This window comes from Corvus kubaryi, unplaced genomic scaffold (assembly GCF_017639235.1).
Source record: "Corvus kubaryi isolate FWS band 111438036 unplaced genomic scaffold, C.kubaryi_AGA036_p1.0 134, whole genome shotgun sequence".
NCBI classification, from domain to species: domain Eukaryota; kingdom Metazoa; phylum Chordata; class Aves; order Passeriformes; family Corvidae; genus Corvus; species Corvus kubaryi.
In genome coordinates, this window is record NW_024580668.1 from 2,570,777 (window position 1) to 2,594,034 (window position 23,258).

The following is a 23,258-nucleotide window of genomic DNA, read 5'->3' on the forward strand; positions in this document are numbered from 1 at the left end:
AAAGTCAGCCCCTGGTATTCTACAGCAGGAAAGAAAAAGCTGGACAAAGTAAGGATTTTTAAGTTAACATTAGAAATTTTTTTTCCTAAAAATAAAGGTCCCTCCATTCATTTGGAGCATTTCTAACAATAAAAATAAAAGCATGCAATATATACCCTAATTTGTGAGCACATATGGCTGCTGCCTTAGAAATTCAATTCAGATGTTGAAAACAACTAGTTAAACATAATGTAGGTCCCTGAGGAAATTACTCCAAATTTTATCTTCAGTCCACTCCATTTAAAGTTTTCAGGAAATTATTTTAAGCATTTTTTGAAAGCTCTAGTGGCTTATGCAAGAACCCCTATTGTTAACCTAGATGGAAAACACTTTCCTAGCTGGCATTCCACCTCATTTAAAAAAAGATAAATCTACTGCTAAGCATGAAATTAAAATTTCAACTGGATTGGTATTGTCCACTGAAGTATTTCCTGTGAACTAATTGTCTCCTCATTCCTTCAACTAAAAATCCGAAGAGTCCCAAGGTTTTTTAAGCATTTCTTGCATTACACCATGATTTGCTACAAGGTCAGGCCCTACTCGGCTGTGTTTGGCAACGTGGGCAGAGGCAAATGTTGCCACGTGCTTCCAGGGTCACATTTTATATCTGTTCCAGCCTAAAAGGGAAACTTTCTGATAGGAGGGAAATTCCAGCTCCAGGCTGCTGGTGCTGTTCAGCGCAGAGCAGTTCAGAGGAGCAGGTGGGAGATGCTGCCTGAGTGGCACGAGGGAGCCAGGGCTGCGCCTCTGCATCTGGGGAGAACATCTGGTTCCAAGAGAAACAGCTATGGGAGACATCTGGGGAGAACATCAGGTTCCAGGAGAAACAGCTGTGGGAGAATGGAGAAAAGAACTGCACCAGATGAGCCACTGTGGCCCCTCTCAACCTCCCCCACCCTGTGACTCCAGGGTAGCACAAGCTCAAGATTATTTCTTCCCAATTTCACATGTGTAAACTCGTTGTAGGTGACTCAGGAGCTGCATTATGTAAGTTATTGATCTGGGGTCTATCAGCTGCTAAAAATTCCTGTCTGCCAGTGGTGTGTGAGAAAATCTACTCAGGCATCACAGCTGGAGGACACTGTCACTAACAGTTGAGGACAGCTGACCTAGCTCTTAATTAACATTCCCAGTTTCTATTAATTTCATCATATCCAGCCCCGATGGTGATATCACACTGGAGCAACAGTGACCCAATTCCAAGTGACACTGCCCAGGCGGTTTCAGTCTTGTTGCATTAATAACAGACATTTTCTGTGGCCACTATCCCCTGGCAGCTGTACTGGGATTCTGCTTCTCAAATTGCTTCTGCCCCCATTCCCACCCTCTTCTCCCCTTTCCTACCCCCTGCAGTTAGCCAGGAAAAGGCAGAGGCGCTCAGCAGAGGGGATTTTCCAGGCTTTCCCTCCCTTTTTTCACTGTCTGTTTACAGGCTGGGTTATTATTCTGGGGTCTCTATGAGTGCTGAATGCTCTGGTTTGTCACTTCAGTGCCATCTCCTCAACTTCAAAATAGACCAAAGAGTTCATCATTTCCTCCTAAATTCTTGAGTTTATTCTGAAAACAAAAAAGAAGGAATCTGAACTAAGCCCAAGCCCTTTCTGCTCACTGAGAATGAAATCCTGATATTAAATACTGGCTTGCAAAAGACTGCCATGGTCATCAGCACAGTTCCTCTGCAAGTAACGGGAAGATAAAACAGAATTACAAATGTTCATGTAACTTCTGTCTGCACAGTGCTTTCCTGTCACAAACATTTAGAAACACTTCACCCCTCACAAAACCAAAATTAAACAGCTCTGGGCCCTGTTGCGTCAGTGTGTGAACTGCTTCACACCAGCTTTTAGAATCAATTATTTTGGTGTAAAAATCCATAAAAGATGTGTACATTGTTCTTCCATTCTTTAAACGGCTTTTAATGTTATTTCCATGGAAACCACTTACAAGCACATGCCCAATGTTTGTGGGTTCAAGTGTCATCCAGGAACTCCAAATCCCAAGGCTGCATCACTAAGCTGAACTCCTAAGGTCTATTCCCAGCAGTTGATAACACTGATGTTTATTTACCTCACAAGCCAGCAGAAAACAAAGGTGCTTAACCCAGAGAAGTTTAAAGCAGACAGTGTCTATTTTAGGCCTTTTTCTCCAGTACAATTACTTTGCCTTCAGAACTGTCAGAGGCAGCTGAAGGCTTCTCAAACAACAGGCAAAATTGAGTTTTGTAGCCCCAAAATGAGGAATTCTTTCTTTTCAGGCCAGCAAAATTAATTCCCACACTGGCAGCAGCAGAACTTCTCCCAAACCAAAGTCTCTTGGTTAGCTGTGGTGAATGCCACATCCATTAAAAACCTGATTGTTCCACAAACAACTCAGAACAAAGCAGGTAGCACCAGAGAAAGCTGAGGGTTTCTGATTATCAGCAAAACCTTCAGTTTTTCAAGGGTTTAATACATCTGACACCCAATTAGAAGCAAAATATTCTCCCAATTTATTATTTTTCTTAATTATCTCGAAAGCGTTTCTAGAAGGCAAGTGACCAATTAGTCTGCGGGGTGATACACCACAGAAACCACTTGGGGTTTCCACAGGACTGGATCTGCTGTTGTGGCAGACTGGTAATTAAGGCACAGATCACTCTGATTTACATCCATTTTATAATTGCAACACTGTTCATGCCACTGAGCTGCATCCAGCTAAACCCAGAGTGTTTTCAGGTTGAGTTTTTTTAGGAGCTTTTGGAATTGGGTTATTTTTTAAAACTTATCCAGGCTTCTGGAAAAAGCAGATCTGTTCACAGACAGCTTTTCTTCTAACCTTCCCCTTCCAGTATTTCTGGTTTTTCTTCACTTTTTATGCTTCTTAACCTTTGTACAACATTCAAGATCCTTAAAGATTTCAAATTTTCAGCTCTCCTTTCTGATTTCCCTTTTAAATTCACATTTCTCTGTCCTCTTGCTCTTCTCTCCCATTTTACCAACTCTGGGGTCACAACAGTGTAATTAAGAATTTGCCTCAGCAAGCTCAAGTGAGAACTAGTCTGTGACAAACCAATAAAATAACAAAATCCATGAATAATAAGTGAATTCTCATGCGCCATCCCATAGGATAACAAATAATGAAGAATGTAGCACTCGCTATGAATAAGAAATAAAGAATAATGGGATGTTGGGAAGGAATTCCCCCCTGTGAGGGTGGGGAGGCCCTGGCACAGGGTGCCCAGAGCAGCTGTGGCTGCCCCTGGATCCCTGGCAGTGCCCAAGGCCAGGTTGGACGGGGCTTGGAGCAGCCTGGGACAGTGGGAGGTGTCCCTGCCATGGCAGGGGGGGGAATGGGATGAGATTGAAGGTCCCTTACAGCCCAAACCAATCCATGATTCTCTGATGTGATTCCATGATATTCCCAGCAGATCTGCTAGTGCTTGGCAGTGGCTCCAGGCTGAGCCCAAGCAGGCTGAGCCCAAGCAGGCTGAGCTCCAAGAGCCCCTCTCTTGTCTGTGCACGCACAGCTGAGGCACAGCAAGCCGTGCTCCCAACGAGACCTGGGGAGTGAGGGCTGGCTGGGGGCCCAGTCACATCCCCGGACAGACCCCCAAGGCCTCTGCTCCACCCCTGCTCCAGGGAATCTGGCTGCTACTGAAGTAACCCCTTCCCACCAGCGTGCTTTTAAACTGAGCAATGAGTCATGAATGCGCTTCACAAGGCAGCTCGCAAACAAGCCCGGCTGTGAAAAACCAGCAGTGCCATCCATTGACTGAAGGACGTATGGCATGTGCCTGGCAGGGGAGAAACATCCATCAGCAGGCAGGGAATATCCCCCCACTCTGCCCTCCTGCTAGTGCAGGTAGTTTGGCAAAGTCTTCCTGCGTTGGAGTCCGGTCCCAAACAAGTTCCTGCAATGCCTGTTCTCAAGCATCAGCTGCCAGGCTGGTTAAAGGATTTCACTGATACAGACAGAACATCTCTATTCGTACCCATCGTGAGGGATGGGCGCCTGTGCCAGTGTCACACAGAGAACACAGCAAGCCACAGGGTGGTCACACTCCCAGAGCCACAGAACAGGCTCTTTCCTCCTCCTGAGTGCATTTAATAAGTACCACCATAAAGCAAGATCGGAACCAGGCACTCACGGCACTATAACACAGCCGGTAATAGGGCATCACATGCCCAGAGGCTCAGGAAAGGTTCCTTATTTTGTAAGATCTCAAAGCTGACAACCTCAGATGCAATGACTCTATTTATAATGGTTCTACTTCACCAATTCCCACTTGAAAATATGACAAAAATCTTTTATAAAGGATAGGTTATATGCTTTAAAAAATGTTCCCCATTGTTAAATGTTAGAAAGATCAGCAGACCAAAAAGCTGCTTATAGCTGTGGCTGTAATGGACATTGTTCCCTAGCTATGGGCTCATTATATTCTCACACCTATGAAATGCCTGTATAGATGCAATATATTATCACTATTTAAAGTTTGGTCATTCAAGTAGCTACAATTGTTGGTGTATCTCAAATTCTGGCTGAAAAGAAGAGCAGAAGAAGACACCAGAAGAAGGCACCTCTCCTGCTGGTCTCAGGATACTTAGAATCAGAGAAATAGGGAATGGTTTGGGTTGTAAGGGACCTTAAACCACCCCCTGCCACGGGCAGGGACAACTTTCACTATCTCAGGCTGCTCCAAGCCCCATCCAACCTGGCCTTGGACACTGCCAGGGATCCAGGGGCAGCCACAGCTGCTCTGGGCACCCTGTGCCAGGGCCTCCCCACCCTCACAGGGAAGAATTTCTTCCCAATATCCCACCTAACCCTGCCCTCTGTCAGATGCAAGAACACAGATAAGGTACAAGCATGGGGACCTCCCCTTCTGCAAAACACTCTTGCTGTTTGTTCTCCTGAGTGTAGAACTGGCAGGATTTGAGGAGCCCTTGGTCCCTTTCTCCTGCTTTAGGGAAGTTCACAGGTGGATTTTTCCTCATGGCCAGTCCCACCAGAAGGTGTTCTGCAAAGCAAAAGTGTCTGTCCCGGAGCTCCAGGCACAGTCCCTCCGCGCGCTGGGAGCGCAGAGCGTGTGCGTCACTCCCCCGAAGGCCGCGTCCCAGCGCAGCAGCAGCACAGCCACCTGCAAGATGTGGCAACAATTTCCAGTAACCTCGGACAAACAGGGGCTAATCACCGTGCCCAGTAATTCCCAGCAGCCTTTCTGAGTACGTGGCAGATTGAATATTGCATTGCACTGAAGCGTTTGACCAGAATCTCATTATAGCATTATGCAGTGAGAGGTGGAAAAGAGGGGATCTGGCCTTGGCTGTTACTTGTTCCATCTAAATGGACTGACAATTGGCTTTAGAGCAATATTGGTAAGGAGCAAAGGGCAGGAAAATCTGCCCTTGGCAATGTGACTTATGGGCTGCTACAAGAGGATGTTATCAACTATTTACACAGCTTTTAAGCCTGAAGGGGAAGAGGACAACTGGCTTTTATACTGTGAAAACAATTTGAAATTGCTGAACATCTAGAAAATCATAAACCACGTAGAATGATTTGGGTTGAGGGGACTTTCAAGATCATCCAGTTCCACCCCCTGCCATGGGCAGGGACACCTTCCACTATTCCAGGCTGCTCCAACCCAGCCTTGGACAATCTGTTCCCTAATTGCCTGGAACATCTCTTGCCTAATTTTTCTTAAATTCTCATGAAGCTAAATTATCATCAGTAGTGAGAGGCATCAAAAATTAAATATAAATAAGAAGTTTTTAAATCTAAAGAAGAATCTCTCTGCAAATTTGAAATTCCATGGGAATCAGATGAGGTGTGAAACACCTTGAGGAGGCAAAGCAGTTTAAACACTCAGCTTCCAAATTTGGCCCCATCATTTTTCACTTCACAAAATACCATTTTGCCCATTTTAGTGGCGCCAGAAGTTAAACAGGACTCAGCAAACAGCATCATTTGCATGCCTCTCCGTGTTTAGTATTCAGCACAAGACACTGCACTTTTGCTGGGCTACTTGACTTCATCTGGTTTAGAAGTTTGAAAGCTCTTTTCCAGAGGTGCAGGTCTAGAGCAGACACCTCTCCTTAGAGTGGGCTGCACTGAATGATAAATAAATAACCTTCAAAAATCATCTCCAAATGCCAAACCCCAGGTACTGGAGTGACTGTTTGCACTTCACTGCAACATAAATATCAATCTAAGGGTAGAAGATGATCAATTCTTCGCAGACATGAGTTATGAAAACTTTGCTGGGTACCCAAAGAAATGAGTTATATGTTAAAGCCTGCGTTCCAATGGGGAATGGGTCCATGACAAACACAGCTCACAGAACCAGCAGTGGGTACAGCAATTATTGCTCCTCCAACGTAACCCAGGTGAATGCTTACACCAAGGTGAGAGCTGCCAGTGCTTCTGTGAGGGGAGTTTTGTGTGTCCTCAGTGCTCCAAGAGACAGGGCAAAAGGAGCTGTTTGGACGTGGAGCTGAGCCACCCCGTTAGGGTGACACACAGGGGGTGCCAAGGAAGAGGCTTCTGCTGTCACTCCCTGCAGTTCAGCTGCTCTGGGAGAAAACAACGTCCCTGCTTTGCTGGGGCTATCAATCCCACACCTGGCAGGATGTGATTTGCACTCACACACATCCAGAAGGCTGCACATCACACCAGCCAAATGGAAAAACATCTCATCAGAGGATCACTGGGGAGGATCTTGTGGAGAGGAGAATTAATGCTGCTGGCTTGTGTCAACCAAGGGACAAAGATGCCAAAAGAATTCTGCTTCCTCCATGGGAAAAGGAGCGAGCCACACTGCTCAGCAGCACCAGTCTGCTCCCTCACACACACGCACAGGGAATCAGCAGCAGTTCCCACCAACATGAGCAATGTGGATATTCTCACTTCTATTTTCTTCTGGTTTTACTTTACACCCGTTTTTGCCCAACCAGCCTAAGGGGTTAAAGAGCAAGACCTGCTGAGTAGGGGAGATTCACCTTTGTGCAGAGGCTCCCACAAGTCATCACATAAATTGCCTGATTAAGTGGGATTTGGGTTGAAGCCACAGTTCCCCTTGCTTGGACAACCACGGATTCCCACACATCTCCAGGACAGGCCCACACAGCCCCATTCTTCAAGGATTTCCAGGTAAATTAAGCAAGTAATTCCTTCTTTGCTGTCTTGCCCTCAAGTCCTCTCAAAGATGAAAATACCTGGGCTGGCTTTCCTTGGATTTAGCAATCCTAGCACTGCAGTCTTCTCCCATTCAAAGAAAAGACACCAAGATTTAATGACTTTTTACTGGTTTTGCTTGAGAAGAAAGATGTCCCTGAAAGCTGATTGTTTGTACTCAAGGATTCATGATACAGAACTTCCCTAATAAATATATTTATCATTTGCATATGGATACTCCTTTCCTGGTATCATTTTAATTCTTATTCAACTTATCAACTAGCCCCATTATCTCATCTTCATGATTCAAACACTCTTGGAACATGATGTGAAAAAGCCAATGTGCTAAAGAACAGGGCCACTTAAAACTAGTTCACATGCCATGCCCTAAGTTTACTATAATATGAAAAAATTTACCTTTGGTTCTGTTCTAAATGAAAGTCATGATCAGTTGCCAGCTCCTCTCATTGTATTTATATATGCATGACATTACTACATTTGTAATGATGATAAATGACACAGCTTCCAGCACGAAGAAGAAATTGCCTCCCACTCTCGCACAGGAACCAATTCCTACGTGTCCACTAGAAGGCATTAAATTTTGGTACCGGCACATTCACAATCCCTGAATTATTTGTAGATTAAATGATCTGCAAAACGTGTAATGAATCTGCTCTCATGCAATTTAGAAAACTTAGCAGACTTCTAAGATTTCTTCATCATCAAAACATCCTTGTAGATTGGCTAAGACATTCTCACAAGCTATTACTGAATTACTGATCTCATTTATCCCTGCAAATGGATTTAACTCCTGAACCAGCTCACTGCAGAGTCCCACAGGCATCAGTGGCTGTGTTTAGCTGGGACTCTCAGCAAACCAGAGATGGAACAACTCTGCATCCTGGATTTCTGGTTACAGAAATTGCACATTAGAGCACACTTCAGTTTTGTCACTGTTCCTACAGCACTGTCAAACCAAGAGAGATTTTGACTTCAGAAAGTCAAATTATGGAAGGGAAATTGTTATCTAAGAGCTTTATAATAGGTACCTTGATAAAGAGTACCTCCTATGTTACTACATTATACACATTCTGATGAAAACATGACAAACCTTTCTGACAAATTACAGAGAATGGTCATTATGGAAAAGTCTTTGCCTCACAGGAATTCAAATGCATCTCCTGGTGACATTATACCTACTGCCTCTTCAATAGCTCTCAGCTCAATTCCCAGCTTTCCTCTTACTGATGATAAACAGTGACTGCAATAACACAAATAACACAAAACCAGAGCAGCAGTCTCTGGCTGTTGGAAAATTGCAAATGGAAAATAAGAGTAAATATAGATAGAGACAGGCTGAGAGATGGAACAGGGGTTCAGACAGAGCACAAATAAATGCAGTAGATAAAGTGCATTAATAATTTTGGTTTATTTTTAAATAACAGATCCATGAGCCATCTGGATTTGGGGTTCACATCTCCACACCCCACGCTCTTGTTTCAGGACTGCACAACACACTGTTGAGATCTGTGTATTTTTTAGCATTTTGTAGCACCCCTTTTTTCAGTTTATCTTATATTTAGTGTAGGCACCAAAACATTTTGAGATGTGTTTGTAAATATGTGTGTCTATGCAGAAGCATTTTCTTGAGCTGTTTCTGAAAGCTGTACTGTGTCCCCTTTATCTTAGTTACAATGAGCAGGACACAGCTAATGTCTTTTTCCCTGCACTTATAAACCATCTTCACATTAAGCTGTCTCCAGCCTGGGTGTTTGCTCCTTTTTCACTGAGCATATATCACTGGGTGTTTATCATATTGTTCCTTCCTGCTTCCAAGCTAAACCTCCCACTGAGATTTGGAGGCAGCAGACAGCCAGGCTGTGCATATACAACTGCCAGCCCTAATGCTTTCATGCCTCATTAAGTGACCTCCTGCTCTTTTCTGCACTTGCCCAGGATTTTTGGATGTCCAGCAGCAGCAACACATCTGTCACAGGAGAGCAGCTCCGTGGTCTCTGTCCCACAGCAGCTCTGATGGATCTGCCAGACAAACACAGGGAAGTACCCAGTGTCCCTGTGCAGAGCCCAGAGCTGCCACTGACATCTCCTTTATTGAGACCAGAGTTAACTCCTGGGATTTTTTTATTATTCAGAAAGAAAAGGGACAAAACTGTAGTGTGCTCTGCTCAGAGCACTGCCATGCCAATATCATGTCTGCTCTGGTGGTGCAGGTGTGTGTCACAGAAAACACACAGCAAATTGCTTTGGAGCAGTAATAAATTGAAAGTGTATTCTGAGAAACCATTCTTCTCAAAGCATTCAGAGAGGGGCTGGATTTATGAAGCAAGAACTAAAGGCAGTGTAAAGCCCTGGAACTGGCAGTGCTGTTAAGACAGAACAGACCATTTCAATGCAAGCAAAGCTCTCTCCCTCTCTTCCCCTGAGATCCTCCTTGAAACCCATCTGTTCTGTGGTGCCTCGCACTTAACAACAGCCGCCCACCAGCCCTGCACCACCCCGTGCTGTCCTGTGCAGCTCCACTTTGTGCTCCTGAGCTGCAAGTTCTTTCCGGAGGGAACCCGTCCTATTTATCCGACACAGTTCTCCCATTGTCCCCAGCCCTGTGTGCTCACATGGCTGCGGAAACACAGCCATGAAGAGAAAAGGCTTTGCCGCTGGCAGAGGGTGGGATTTTACTGCTCGGGCTCGGCCCTGGGATGCAGTTTCAGGGATATTCACCCTTCACCCTGCCATGAGCAGCCGTGTCTGCGATGGCGCGGAGCCCTTTCGGAAAAATGCAGCTTTAAAACCCTTGTGATCCCAGTTATGAGGGCACCCTCTGACAGTTTGCTGACAGCTCCCAGCTGTGCGGGGTAGTCACGCACTGGAGGAATGGGATGGCATCCAGAGGGACCTGGAAAATCTTCAGAGGTGGAACTGTGCGAACCTCATGAAGTTCAGCAAGGCCAAGTGCAAGGTGCTGCCCTTGTGCCAGGACCCAGGGAACGGCTGGAGCTGTGCCAGGGCAGGGTCAGGTTGGATATTAGGAAAGGTTCCTTCCTCAGAGGATGCTGGGGCACTGACCAGGCTCCCCAAGGAATGGGCACAGCCCCAAGGCTGGCAGAGCTCCAGGAGCATTTGGACACCGCTCCCAGGGATGCCCAGGGTGGGATTGCTGGGGTGTGAATTTCCCCTCTCTCCGTTTAGAAGCGCTTCCCCCTTGCTGCATCACTCCAGTTCCTGAGGAAGAATCCTTCTCCTTTGCTGGGGATTGCTGGGCTGTCCTGTGCTGAACATGATTCTGGCAGGTCCCTTCCAACCTAGAACAATCTGTGACTCTTGGGGCTATTTACAAGTGCCTGGAGTGACATGACATGGGGATAAAACTTCAAAATGAAAGAGACTATTAGACTGGATATTAAGACGAAATTCTTGGCTGTGAGTGTGGGGAGGCCCTAGCACAGGTTGCCCAGAGAAGCCGTGGCTGCCGCATCCCTGGAAGTGTCCAAGGCCAGGTAGCACAGAGCCTTGGACAGAACACATCCCTTCCTCACGGCCGGGACCGCTGCGGCTTTAAGGAGGCGGTCGGGGCGTGTGCCCGGCCCATCGTGCGCGCTCGGGAGGCCGGGCCGGTGCCGCCCCGGTGCCGCCCCGCTGCCGTGTGCCGGCGGTGCCGCCATGTATCGCCTGTGCCGCCTGTCCCCGCTGCTGTCCCCGCTGCTGGCCCCGCTGCTGGCCCCCGTCCCCCCGCGCTGCGCCCCCCGCCCCGCCTGGGCCGCGCTCCCGCCGGGGCCGGGCCCGCGCCGCGCCGCCGCCAAGGTACGTGTGAGGGCTGAGGGGCCGCCTGCCGCGGGGCTGCGCGGAACGGCACAAAATGCCCTCATCTGAAAGTGTTCCTCAATTTTGGAGGTGTCTTTAAGTTTTTTGGAGGTGTCTTCACCTCCACCCCCTCGCATCCCCATGGGATCAGTAAAAAATCGTGTTTATCCCGGGTTTCTGTGGGAGCTGGTTTGCACCTGCTGGTGGTCACATTGTCAGTGTGAGCTTTCCGGGATGCCTCGTCTACAGTTTAATTTCTACGGTTTAATTTGCGGCGTGGTTTCTGCTGCCTCGTTGCGAAGCATCACGGGGTGGTTTAGATATGTTTTCGTGCTTTAAATCGCATGAATGATGCGAATAAAATCGGCTTTTTAGCTGAAATATTGTAGCAGAATGCCATGGAAATAGGCAGTAGCTTTACTTGCTAAGCTGTACATTATTCCGTACATGACTCCCTTGGGTACTCCAAATAGTATCTGTTGAAGTGGTTCTTTTTTAACGTTTTGCTTCAATACCGTTCCTGGTGTGTGAGCCTGGGAACATGGGTGAATTGGAATGGACTCGGAAGATCAGAACAAGCAGGTTTTCAGTCCTTATGATCCATCCATAAGACCTAGAGCTCATGAGTCACAAAAGAAAAATCTAAAATTATCCATTATGCTTGAAAAATTTAGATACAAGAATCAGGAGATGTTTTATTCCTGTTAGTATTTCTTCTCTGGCGAGCATGGGGGGTTTCCAAGGGCTGCCTCATTGCTACCCTCCGCTGATGTCTTTTCAGATTGCTTTGGCATATAGTTTAGTATGAAGTTCTGCGCTTGAAATGTACTCAAATAAAAATCTGTCAATGACTTCTACTGTGACAAACGTTTTCAGTGCAGTTGGACTCTTGACACCAGCCCTGGCATGTCCCTGCAGTTGTTGTCTATGCCGTGGCAACAGAGTTGCTTGTTCCTGTCATCACTTGCAGTTCCCGGTTCTTCCTTTTATCAGCTCATCCATTAAGAGTGATTTATAGGAATCTAAACGTTGGATCTCTTCCATCAGGGAGCTGTTACTAAGTGGTACCGGGTGGGCTTCCAGTGCCACTGGCTGCTTAGCCCTGGAACAAAAAGCTGTGCTCCAAGGAGTCGCTGGGTAAAGCTGAGCAGTGGGTGGAAGCAAATAGCTCTGACACCTCAGTCTCATGTCTGAAGCAGCTGTGTGGGTGTGCCTTGGCACACATTTGGATCAAATAATCTGGTTTTAATTATGAAACTTGAATTGTGTAAGAATTTATGCCAAGCTCAGTGCATCCCTTTGACAGGAATAGTTGGGAGAAGGGAGCTTGCCTGGGCTCTGCCACAGCATCTGCTGTGCTGATCTGGAAGAGCAGAAGTGAGTTACTGTCTTCCCAAATCACTGTGTGCAAGACACTTCTTTCATTATTTCAGACTGGTTCAACTAACTGGAATATGATCTTGTGCGTAATGCTAATAAATACTTTTAATTGTTTTCTTTCTAGGATGCACATGAACCCCTCAAAAAGACAGCCACTGATCCCAGTGCTGAAAACAAGAAACTCAACAAATCCCAGCAGCTGAAACAAGTTTTTAAAGAATATGGTGCTGTAGGAGTTTCCTTCCATGTTGGAATTTCATTAGTATCTCTGGGAATCTTCTACTTGGCTGTGTCAAGGTGAGGTTTGTACAGCTGTCTGCCAACTCTGGGTAATGGTAAAAGTAAAATACATTTACCATTGTGCTTGCCTCTGGCAGGAGACAGGCACCTTATGCCTGCTAGATCTATAGTCACCTCCTGAATTTTGAGTATGGATGGGTCCATAAATGGACCTGATCTCCCATCAGGCATGAGACAAGAGAGCTGTACAAGGTCTTTTTGCACGGGTTCATCAGCAGTGAAAACAGCAGACACAGCACCAACATAACTGACTGGGCAGAGAATGTATTTGTTTTGCAGATATCTTTTGTTCTTGCTTGGTCTGGAGAGATAGAGCCATGCAAAAGTGCTGGGGCTTGGAGATAAACTTTTTTTTCTGGGTGTTGAACACAGTTTGTGCAGTGGAACTGCAGAAAACAGCAGCCACTAGAACAGAATTACAGTGAGAATGTAACAGAACTGCACGGGAGTCAGGTGGGGAATTTTGTGTGTGGCTTTGTGGGAATGCATCAGTTACATGAGGTGTTCCAGCTGAGGAGACAGGGGAATGTGTTGTTTTTCCAAACATTCCCTGCTGCTTCTTCCTGACTCCAGTGGGGAATATGTGAATGCCTGATTTCTCCTGTTCGCTACATCGTGGGACAGGGTAATAACATTTTTTTTCCTTAAGGTATGGTTAAATCCCTGATGAAATCTGCTATGTCTATATTAATGAATTTGGTGGATAATGCTCATTTGAGATCTGTAACACTTCCTTCACTTGCTAGACTTTACATAATTTGTCATTTTAACAGCTTTGTACTCCTGTGTTAGAACACTAAGCCTAACAACAGGTACCTCGTTTGGTTTGCATTGGTCTGTGCTTAGGTGATAAATTTCCCCAAGACACAGAATAGAGTTGAACGTAAAATTTGGGAAGATGAAGTTCCAATACAAATTCACAGTAACATTTTGAGAATCACTATGCAGAGAAATTTTATCTCTAAAGGCTGAGTTGCAAGCACGATACATTAAATTCCCTGAACGAAAAACAAGTGCTTTATCTTTTCTATCTTAAACTAAAGCCCTCTTCCCTCTTCCCGCAGCGGTGTGGACATGAGCGCAGTTCTGCTCAAGCTGGGCTTCACTGAGGCCTCGCTGCAGTCCCGGATGGCAGCTGGCACCAGCACCTTCGTGCTGGCCTATGCTGTGCACAAGCTCTTTGCCCCAGTGCGCATCAGCATCACCGTGGTGTCCGTGCCCTTCATCGTCCGCTACTGCCGCAAGGTCGGCTTCTTCAAACCCCCTGCCTCCAACCCCTGAGCCCTGCCTGGCTTTTTGTTTTCCAGTGCTCCACATCCACGTAGCTCTTCAGGTGCAAAGTTTAAAGGACTTATTTGGGTTCAGGTTGACCTCGTTTTGCGTTTCTTACTTGGTCTTTCAGGTAATTGTGAGAAGTGCTGTCCTTGTCTCCTTTCCCTTTTGCCACTTACTCTTTGGAAAAACCTGTTCAAATGGGATCTGGTTTGCACTTCAAGTGGGAATGTAAATGCTTGACAATGAGCACAGTTCTGGGTCTTTATAATCCAGCTTTTTGAACCTTTTTTTTCCTTTTCAAAACAGTCATAGCACTCATTTATTACTGTGTAGCTGAGAAACAGTGAGATTCTCTTTCCAGTAGAAAAAACAATATCTCACTACAGGGGTAGTTCTCTTGAAAAGGGTATGTATTGGAATCTAAAGTGGCAGGTGGGTGGTTTTTTGTTAGGAGAGGCTTTTATTATAGCCTCTCTTGCAGTATAACACAGGCACTGAACTCACTTAAGTAGGAATACCCATATGATGGATTATTGCACAGTCATAATTGGTTTAGTCACCAATAGGTGATGCACTGTTCTGAAACTACGTGTAGTGCTTCCATATTCCAAGATTTTATTGTCTGAAAATGTGCTGGCTAGGAGCCAGCCTTACTAAAGTCCTTTTTTTTTTTTTCTCCTAACGTCTATAGACTCAGAAGAAATCCTGAGTCTATTGAAGTCACTGTAACCAGAATTACCTCTGTGAACATACTCCAAAGAGCATCAAGGCAGAGATAAGCTGGTGAAGGTTTAGCATTTTGAGATCTGACTTTGTACTGGAAACACTTTTTTTTTTTTTTTAAAGTAAGCCCAGCAGCTCTCTGCTCCTGTGGGTGAAACTCAAATCTGCACATGAAGTCCAAACATTCCAATTTGCAGCATCCCAGGAAGAATTCCTGTGCTTTGGGTGGAGAGTATAGCAATGAGGGGGTTTTGCCGTTCCTTATGGGGACACTGTTGTGTTAGAATGTATCATCCACATTCCACCTTCCAGTTAACCCAAAGACTGATCCCAAAACATAATCATAATAATGAGTGTAACACTGGGCTAAGCCTGGGTTTGGGGCTCAGGCCTGTGCTGCTGTGAGTTTGAGCCAGATCTGGGGGTGTTTGGGACCTGCTGTCTGCTCTTTTCACATTATCTTTGTGCTTGCACTTCCCCAAGGTGGCTCTGATACATCTGTTCATACAGAGCTGTGATTTAAGTAAAATAGCAGGAAGATAGCCTGATGCTTTTGATTTTTGCTAAAATTTAGTGAGTTAAATTGCACCTTAACTCCTTCCGTCCCAGGAAGGCCCAGCTTTCCTGTGTACCAAGGATAAGAATTCCTAAATAACGCTTGAGGCAGCCTTGTGTACTTCAGAATCATTTCTGAGAAGTTTTGTCTTAAACTGGATAGAGAAGGTATATTCAGAGCTTCTTGTTCAAAATCCTGTGTAAAGCTGAACTCCTTCAAAATAAATGTACCTAAGTCAGTAGAAGGCACCAGCACTCAGCTAGAGATTTCTTGCTGTAAAGAAACAGCTTCAGATAAATTATGGCCAGACTTCTGATTAGTTAAGGTAAATAGGGTTGTATAAACTACTGGCAGTTTGTTTAGATGAATTTTTTTGCAAAGTATATTTTAAATTAATTCAAGAATATATTTTGAATTCTGGAATCCTTACTTGTAGAAGGATCATTTTTTAAAATTGTTTATAAAATAGCCAAGTCTTATAGTGAAAAGGCAATAAATTGCTTTCTCTTAGTTTGCTTGAAGTGTTTTACTGGAAAAGAGTTGGTCTCTTTATTTTGGTGGCAAGGGGCCTGACCCTTGGTCCAGTTTAAGGAATGTCTTACAACATCTGGTGTTGTTAGTTCCTGTTACACCGCATCTGAAAGTACTTCTGAGAGAAAGGGCTGGAAGATATCAGATGGGAGATGTTTGAATAAATTCCTTGGAAAAAGGACAGAGCAGGCCAAGCTCTCAATAAACCAACCAGGTTAAGTAGTAACACATTTGGTACTTACCTGGTAATCCTAAACTGGGCTTGTGGGATAGTAAATGAGTGTGTGAGCTTCCTTTTTGACAGGTGGGAATTACACTTGTGGGAATTCACCTCTGGCACCAGGAGTAGTTCAGCTGTGCTAGTGCCAACCAGTGCCCACAAGGAACCTCACCCTGCTGGGTACAGTATAGGAAGTCTTTATTTTACAAATTGAGTGCTCACATTTAAAACTAGAGACAAAAGCAATTGCCACATCGTTTCTAGAACACTTGAAAAAGGCATTCACCTCGCTCAGTTTCAGGTTACACCACAGGTAGGAGACCCTGAGCAGCCCAGGGAGGGAGGAGCAGGCATCGCCAGGATATTGCACTGTTCAATAAGCCAGAACAACAACTTCTCTTGGTGGAACAACGAATCATTTTCAGCACAGACCACAGCACAGGAGCCTGCAACAGCTTTACATCAACAAACCTGGCCCACATGGAACTGGATTTCAAGTACATTAAATATTCCCCAAGCTCCAGCTAGAAGTCAAATAATTTGATGCTGCAATTCAAGTGTAAGACATCAGCCAACCCAAGGATTTGCATCCCAATTGCCACTAGATTCCAAGACCTGCTTTTCCTATTGTAAGCATTACAGTAGTCACAGTACAAGGCTCCTCTTGTTGATCCCACAAGTCACCCTCCTAAAACTATGTTTTGGATGGGGCAGCACCATCACTCTTCTTGCTGCTGGGAATCTTCGTAGAGTTTGCTGTGATCCAGGGATGGAGAAGGACATCCTTCAGGGGCAGGCGATGGAAGGGGTTATGCTTCAGGAGCTTGGAAATTAAATCCCTCGCACCTTCCGTTACAAATGGAGGAAACTTGAATTCCACCTAAGGAGAAAGGACATTAAAAATTACACAAAAGTTCTTTAGCAATAGCCAAACTATAGAACCAAAGGGCTCTAATCAACCTCCAAGTTACAGCCTGCAAGGCTGGCAAAGCTTTCAAGGTGTGCATCTTCTGCCTATTAAGAAAACACCAAATCATTTCATCATAATCCTGGTTCATCATAATTCACAGGTTGTAGAAGTATTTGTGTATTATTGTGTTGGTTTAAGTTTGAAGCATGAAGAAAACATTTCTAGAACTAAAAGCACAACCCAGATAAGCACTGGCACTTACCCTGGAAATAGCTCTGTAGGTTTCCTGATAGGTTGCTGCTTCAAAAGGTGGTTTCCCTACAAGGAATTCATAGCACAGAACGCCAAGGCTCCAAACATCCACCTTTTCATCATGTGTTCTTCCCTCAATCATTTCAGGAGGCAGGTAGTCAAGTGTCCCACAGAGAGTTGTTCTCCTGAAGAAAAATCCAAATTAATCATTGATGAAGATAATTATAGGATCTATTTCAAGAGCCAGATAAAGACTAACACTGGCAATCATCTGCACCTCAGTGCACCCACCTGAATGGGCTCAGCAGCACAACAGCTGGGAAAGAAAAGCCAGCAAGACATTTTCTACTTCTCCTGCAACTAGTCTTAGCTCCTTTCTTCACCCCTTCAACACCTTCTTCAACTTGCTAGAACAAATCTGTTCCTCTCTTGTCAGGTGCAACGTCACACTCTCTAAGAAATAACCAAACTGGCAGTGTAATGTTTGAGTGCAAGTGCTGGTTTGTCATCTCAGGGACCATGGTAAGCCTGCAGTAACCTACATCTCTTTCAGGGTCAGCAAGGTTTGCCCTAAAAATCAGGATAACAACACTCCCACACCAGTTGACTGTTAGGACCTCTGTTGTACCAGCATTTTTCACCAGTATTTTAAGAAGTTCACATATAACCTCCCTTCCACAACTGTGACACAAAAACTAACACTGACTACAGGAGTTCACTGCACAAGAGACTGAATTCTCACCTAGAAGATGGAGCATGCACAGACCACCCAAAGTCAGCAATTTTTAACTCTCCATTTGATCCAAGCAGCAGGTTCTCTGGCTTGATGTCTCTGTGGATCACACTCTTGGAGTGACAGTACGAGAGGGCATCTGCAAGTTCTGTGATGTACTGGGTGCAGAAAGAACAATCTTTAAGCCACAATGGCATTGTCACCTGAGTTTATCTGGCTGCAGCACAGCCTTTTTGAGGCATAATTATAGTTTTTAAGTTAAAGCAATTATTCCTTAACCCTTGAAGTCTGGCAATACAGGCTGTGCCTTGCAATATTAAACAATTCTGAACATAAATTCCTGCACAGCACTAAGTCTTCCCAGTTACTCCCTGTCCCTATGCCAGCTAGCAGCTAAGGAATCTCAGTTTCTCCAGCAGAACACAGAACGTGATCTGAAGAGCTGGCACTATCCCACAGATATCCCAGATACACAGAGTAATGATAGGAAGCTGGAACAACCTACAGTAGCAGTTCTTGGCTCATCAAACTTGGTGAGCTTCTGAAGTTCCCTGTAGACTTCTCCACGAGGTGCATGCTCCAGAATCAGGTAGACTCTTGTCACATCATGGAAGTAGCCATATAATCTGAGAATGTTGGGGTGCCTGCAAAGAGATTTCAATGTTCTTCTGAACCAGGTGTTTGTCCAAAACCTTTAATTTCCCTGTCCTGCTCCCCCCTTTCAAGGCAAGCATGGGAATTTCATCCCATAAGTGTTCCTTCACCTCACAACAAGGAAATCTTATCATAAAGGGAAAACCTTATCATAATCAAGGTTACTTTATTTGGATGCAAACAAAGCAGAGTATTTAGTCACTAAATTTTACCTAAGATGAGACTGTATTTCCACTTCTCTTCGTAGTTGATGTTCTACACCAGCTTCCTCAAGTTGTGTTTTAAAGAGCACTTTCAGTGCAAGAATAAATTTGCTCTGTTTTTCACGCGCCAGGTACACATTCCCAAATTTTCCTTTCCCCAGAGGACGACCAATTTCAAAATCATCAAGAGACCATTGCCTTCTGCAAGAGGAAAGTTAAAAGCTGGATAGTTGTGTTGGCTTTGACTCAAATTTATAGTTTGTAACATTCCTGTTCAAAAGATGCTAGGGCTCTAAACTAGACTTTAGTCTGTAAGAAAACACCAAGAGAATCAAGTAGGCATGGACATTTTTCAAAAGGAAGTTCTGAAAGCTATTTTCTTTGTTCCTGAAGCTTTTGCAGACACTACCCCAGCCACACTACTACAAAACGAAATTGTGTTTGCCAAGCTGGGCTCCTTTAGATACTCTTAACCCAGCCACATCACTAGGGCATGGCAAAACAATTTAAAGTTGCCATAAACAAATCCAATTTCATCCCACATTAGACTCCAGCCTCCTGCCCCGATGAGGGAGGCTTTGTTTTCAGGAGCACCTCTCATGACTGGGGCAGCAGCTATCAGTGTTCTCCCATGGGAAGAGCTACTCTGCATTTAGCAAAGCTTTCTTTAGATTACAGCAAGTCCTTGTTCCTGACAAATTGCCAGGTCCAAGGCAGCTTTCCTTGTGTTGTGCCTGCAAAGTGTGAGGGTCACCAGGCTCCACAACCAAGGGAACTCCAGCAGGGCTCAGAATTTAGGCATAAAACTTACTTTTTAGTCTCTTCACTTTTCTTTTTAGGCTCTTCACTTTTCTTCTTAGCAGGCTCTTCAGTTTTCTGTTCAGAGGTGCTCTCAGCTTCAGGGTTTTTTGCTGTGTACAGAGAAATAAATCAGTTTATGAACCAGACCCACAAACACAACACAGACACACCCATAGGAGCAAATCAACCCCTGTGCATCATCTGAAGCAGCTTTTAGAATACATTCAATGATATTTTATGCAACCTACCATAACTGACTGCTAGGAAAGGAACAGCACTGGCAAAATGTAATTTTAAAAGCTTTCTGAAAATAAAAACCCATTAATTCTCCCCCCAGAAAAAAGTATTCTTGTACATGAATCTCAGAAAAACCTGTAAGGTCTGAGTGCCAGTTATACTAACTCCCAGCTGGCTGCTGAGCACCTGGAAGTTTTTAACAGCATATTGGCTCTAAGGAGTTAATTTAGAGATAAATTCACAAGGATGGTGCAGTGACACCGGAGGTGAATCATGTGCTGCTCTTCTGCTTGGGGGCACAACCAGGAACTTCCCTCCAGGCCTGTTGCCAGCCCAGCAGCAGTTTTAGGGAGTGTCCTGAGTGTCACAGCTGCACACACATGTAAATCATCCTCAGAATTACCAGGTCCTGCAGCCTGGGGAGGTTTTTCACTACTCTTGCTTGCAGCCTGAGGCTTCACAGGGGCTTGCTGGGGCAGTTTGGGTCGGAGCTGCTGCACTGTTTGGTTACTGGACAGTTTTTGGGTTGACAGTACAGGTTTTTGGGATTGCACAGGAACTCGCCGGGCAAAGTTTGCAGGACACAGAACACGTTGTGCTGGAGCTCCACTGGTCAGTAACCGGCTCTGGGCTGAATGCTGGGACACAGGGACACGTTTGGGGCCATCCCCAATGGGATTTGCAACCTTCAAAGGGAAAGGATGACATGTTAATTGTACAATAGCACACCAGAATCTTTACAGCCCCATTCAGGATAGCAAAACCACACAAAGCATATTAACAGAAACACTAAAAATCATGTATTGATAGATTAATTAAAAGGAAATTTTGTTTTTACTGTTTCAAAACCTTACTAGGTCTACTTGATTTTATGTTAAAATATTGAGAAAGCACCTCTGTTTCTAAATAGAAAAAATACATAATCAGGGTGATCTTGGACACTGCTGCACATATGTATCAATGGTGACATTGACACAGTGCTCGGTTTTAAAACCTGTATCTAAAATAATTTGATTATACACACTTGCTTACTCTTTAAATGATCTTAAGTACTTAAATTATAAGGAGGCCTTCCCCATTTAATAAGACATACTAATATTAATAATAGTAAATAAAGAAAGTCACCTCTGGGCACTGTTCTGTCCAGGAGAAAGCTACTGAAAGATAAATTACTAATTTGAAACCTGTAGCGAATGTGCGATAGGAGAAACGCAAAAACCGCCACTCCCTGAACAGACCAGACCTACAGAATTTTAATGGCGAACTCCCAGGCATCGAGACCAACGATCCAGTAGAGGAAACTGCTCAGGAAGACGAACATAAACCGCGCATTTCAGGCCTTTACCTTGGCAGCGCGGCTGGGGTACGCGGCGTGGTTCTCTTTCATGTTCCTGTCCATAGCGCCCGAGCGGGAGCGGCACGCACGGCTCTGCCTGCGGGCGAGAGGGAGCCAACGGCGGTCAGTGACCGGAGTACAGGAGGTCTCGGGCCCTTTATCAATCACCAGCCCTTATCGATAGCAATCCCTTACTAACACCCCCCTGCCCGCACCCCCATCGAACCAGGCCAGGCCGCGCCGCTCACCCCGGGCCCGCCACCTCAGGGCCGCTGGAGCTGTTTGAATTCAAACCGCCGCGCCTTAAGTACCCCTTTAAACCCCCGCCGCCCGCCATTGGCCGCCCTCGCGCGGTCCGCGCACGCTGATTGGCTCCTCCTGCGGGCGGCCCGCCCGCCCATTGGCTGCCGAGCGCGCTCCGCCGCGCCGCGAGGGGCGCACGCGCCGCGCCCGCCCGTCCGCCGGCGTTGTCGCCGCGCGGCGCGTTACGCACTTTGCGTAGCGCCGCGCCCCCCGGCGCGCGCCGCCCGCGCACTTCCCGCCGGCCGAGCCGCCGCTTCCGCTACGCAAATCGCGTAACGCGCCGCGCTCCCACCTGTGGCCGCCGCCGCCTCCGCTCCGCCCCGCACCCGGGAGCGCCGCCAGGTCAGTCCCGCTCCCGCCAGACCCCCCCCCGAGACACCCCCATCCACCCCCGGGCAAGGCCGGGGAGCGGCGGTGCTGCCACCGCGCGTGGGGCCGAGCGCGAGCGGGGCCATTGTGTGGGTGCCCCCCCGGACGGGCCGAGCAGGGCCGGAGCCTCCCGGTGCGTCCCGGCCGAGCGGCCCCGGGCAGCGCCACGTGCCGCCAGCGCTTGAGGGCGAGTGCGAAGTGCGAAGGCACCGCCCGGCCCGGCCCGAGCGACGCGCGGACCCCTCGCGTCGCAGCCCCCGACAGCGCCCAGACCCGCGCGGCTCCCGAGGAGACGCCGGGACAGCGGGAGCGCGGCCGGTCAGCGAACGCGGCCCGTGAGTAGCGCAGTGAGCGCGGCGTGAGGCGCTGCTGCCCCGCAGCCCGGAGCCCCCGGGTCCCTGCGAGGCGCCGCGGAGCGAGGAAACTCCAGTCGGCACTTGGGGCTTGTGAAGAACTGCGATCCAAGGCAACTTTTCACTGTCTCCGCGGTGCTGAAAACAAGAGCGAAGGAGACCCTGGTTGTGTGTGTTGGTGTTTACAAGTGGTTCAGGATAGGTAAAAAGAAGATGTCGGGTCGCCGTGTCGCTGCAGCGTGTGACAGACGACAGCTGCCCCGGGGCATGGGGAGCATGGCAGCCCCGCTGCTCGACCCGCGCCCGCTCCGGCTGCCCTTTCTCGAGGCTGACGTGAGTAGGACTCGGGGAGGGGACGGGGACGGGGCCGGGCCCGCCCGCAGCGCTGGACAGCAGCGCCAGCAACTTAATTCCCAGCCCGTTCACGTCGCCGTGTTTGGGATCCGGGGTCTGGCGGAAGCGGCGCTTCGGAGCTTTGCGGCTGCGACACAAAAGAACCCCCGGGCTCCCCCCGCGCCCGGTGGCGGCCGGGCCCGCGCCGCTGCCCCGCCCGCGATCCCGCCCCGAGCGCGGCTCTGCGGCCTCCGCCAAGGCCCTGCTGCTCCGGGAAGGGGGAATGGGAATGGGGAGAGGGATCCCCGGAAGGGGGAACGGGAGGATGGGCCCTCGGGATCCCCGGAAGGGGAGGAATGGGGAGAGCGACCCCCGGGATCCCTGAAAGGGAGAATGGGGAGCGGGACCCCTGGAAGGGGAGGAATGGGGAGAGCAACCTGCGGGATCCCTGGAAGGGAGAATGGGGAGCGGGACGCCCAGAAGGGGAGGAATGGCGAAGAGGGACCCCCGGAAGGGGGGACGGGGAGAAGGACCCCGGGATCCCCAGAAGGGGGGGAAAGGGGAGCGGGGCGCCGGGACCCCCTGAAGCGGGGATGGGGCTCGCGGCCCCCGCCCCGGGGGGGGGGGGAGGGGGGGGGGGGGGTGACTCCCGCCTCCCCGTCACGTGATGCGCGGGGTGTGGCGGTCACGTGACGCCGCCCCGTTGTGTCGCCCCCCTCCTCCCCCCCAAGAGCCGCCTCCCATCGATGTGCGGGCGCTCGATGCAGCAGCCTTCGCGG

At 47.4% G+C, this 23,258-nt stretch overlaps 3 protein-coding genes across 4 annotated transcripts in view; 2 read left to right on the forward strand and 1 right to left on the reverse strand.

Annotated features, from left to right (window-relative positions):
- Positions 1-10,828: 10,828 nt before the first annotated feature.
- Positions 10,829-15,754, forward strand: FAM210B (family with sequence similarity 210 member B). Its single transcript, XM_042045308.1, has 3 exons — positions 10,829-11,010; positions 12,515-12,687; positions 13,755-15,754. The coding sequence occupies exons 1-3, from the start codon at positions 10,870-10,872 to the stop codon at positions 13,969-13,971; spliced, it is 531 nt and encodes a 176-aa protein (XP_041901242.1). The 5' UTR covers positions 10,829-10,869; the 3' UTR covers positions 13,972-15,754.
- A 424-nt stretch (positions 15,755-16,178) lies between these two features.
- Positions 16,179-21,444, reverse strand: AURKA (aurora kinase A). Of its 2 annotated transcripts, none has more exons than XM_042045288.1 (9): positions 21,370-21,444; positions 21,131-21,218; positions 20,189-20,471; positions 19,559-19,658; positions 18,757-18,948; positions 18,396-18,534; positions 17,900-18,048; positions 17,168-17,342; positions 16,179-16,875 (listed from the first exon to the last, which is right to left on the reverse strand). In XM_042045288.1, the coding sequence occupies exons 2-9, from the start codon at positions 21,182-21,184 to the stop codon at positions 16,690-16,692; spliced, it is 1,278 nt and encodes a 425-aa protein (XP_041901222.1). In that variant the 5' UTR covers positions 21,185-21,218; positions 21,370-21,444; the 3' UTR covers positions 16,179-16,689. The 2 variants fall into 2 exon arrangements, with proteins under 2 accessions (XP_041901222.1, XP_041901230.1); XM_042045296.1 differs by lacking the exon at positions 21,370-21,444 and adding an exon at positions 21,348-21,366.
- A 232-nt stretch (positions 21,445-21,676) lies between these two features.
- The window catches only part of CSTF1 (cleavage stimulation factor subunit 1), an 8,741-nt gene continuing 7,159 nt past the window's right edge, over positions 21,677-23,258 (forward strand). The window contains exons 1-2 of the mRNA XM_042051193.1: positions 21,677-22,479; positions 23,211-23,258. Coding sequence (XP_041907127.1) covers positions 22,360-22,479; positions 23,211-23,258 — 168 coding nt within the window. The 5' untranslated portion in view covers positions 21,677-22,359. The remainder of the gene's footprint in view (positions 22,480-23,210) is intronic.

Coding starts and splice junctions, on each gene's coding strand:
- FAM210B (XM_042045308.1), top strand. CDS start 10,870: ATGTATCGCCTGTGCCGCCTGTCCCCGCTGCTGTCCCCGCTGCTGGCC. Junction 11,011..12,514: donor CGCGCCGCGCCGCCGCCAAG/GTACGTGTGAGG, acceptor TTTTCTTTCTAG/GATGCACATGAACCCCTCAA. Junction 12,688..13,754: donor TTCTACTTGGCTGTGTCAAG/GTGAGGTTTGTA, acceptor CTCTTCCCGCAG/CGGTGTGGACATGAGCGCAG.
- AURKA (XM_042045288.1), bottom strand. CDS start 21,184: ATGGACAGGAACATGAAAGAGAACCACGCCGCGTACCCCAGCCGCGCT. Junction 19,659..20,188: donor TCCCCAGGCTGCAGGACCTG/GTAATTCTGAGG, acceptor CTCTGTACACAG/CAAAAAACCCTGAAGCTGAG. Junction 17,343..17,899: donor GTGCATGCTCCATCTTCTAG/GTGAGAATTCAG, acceptor ATTTTTCTTCAG/GAGAACAACTCTCTGTGGGA.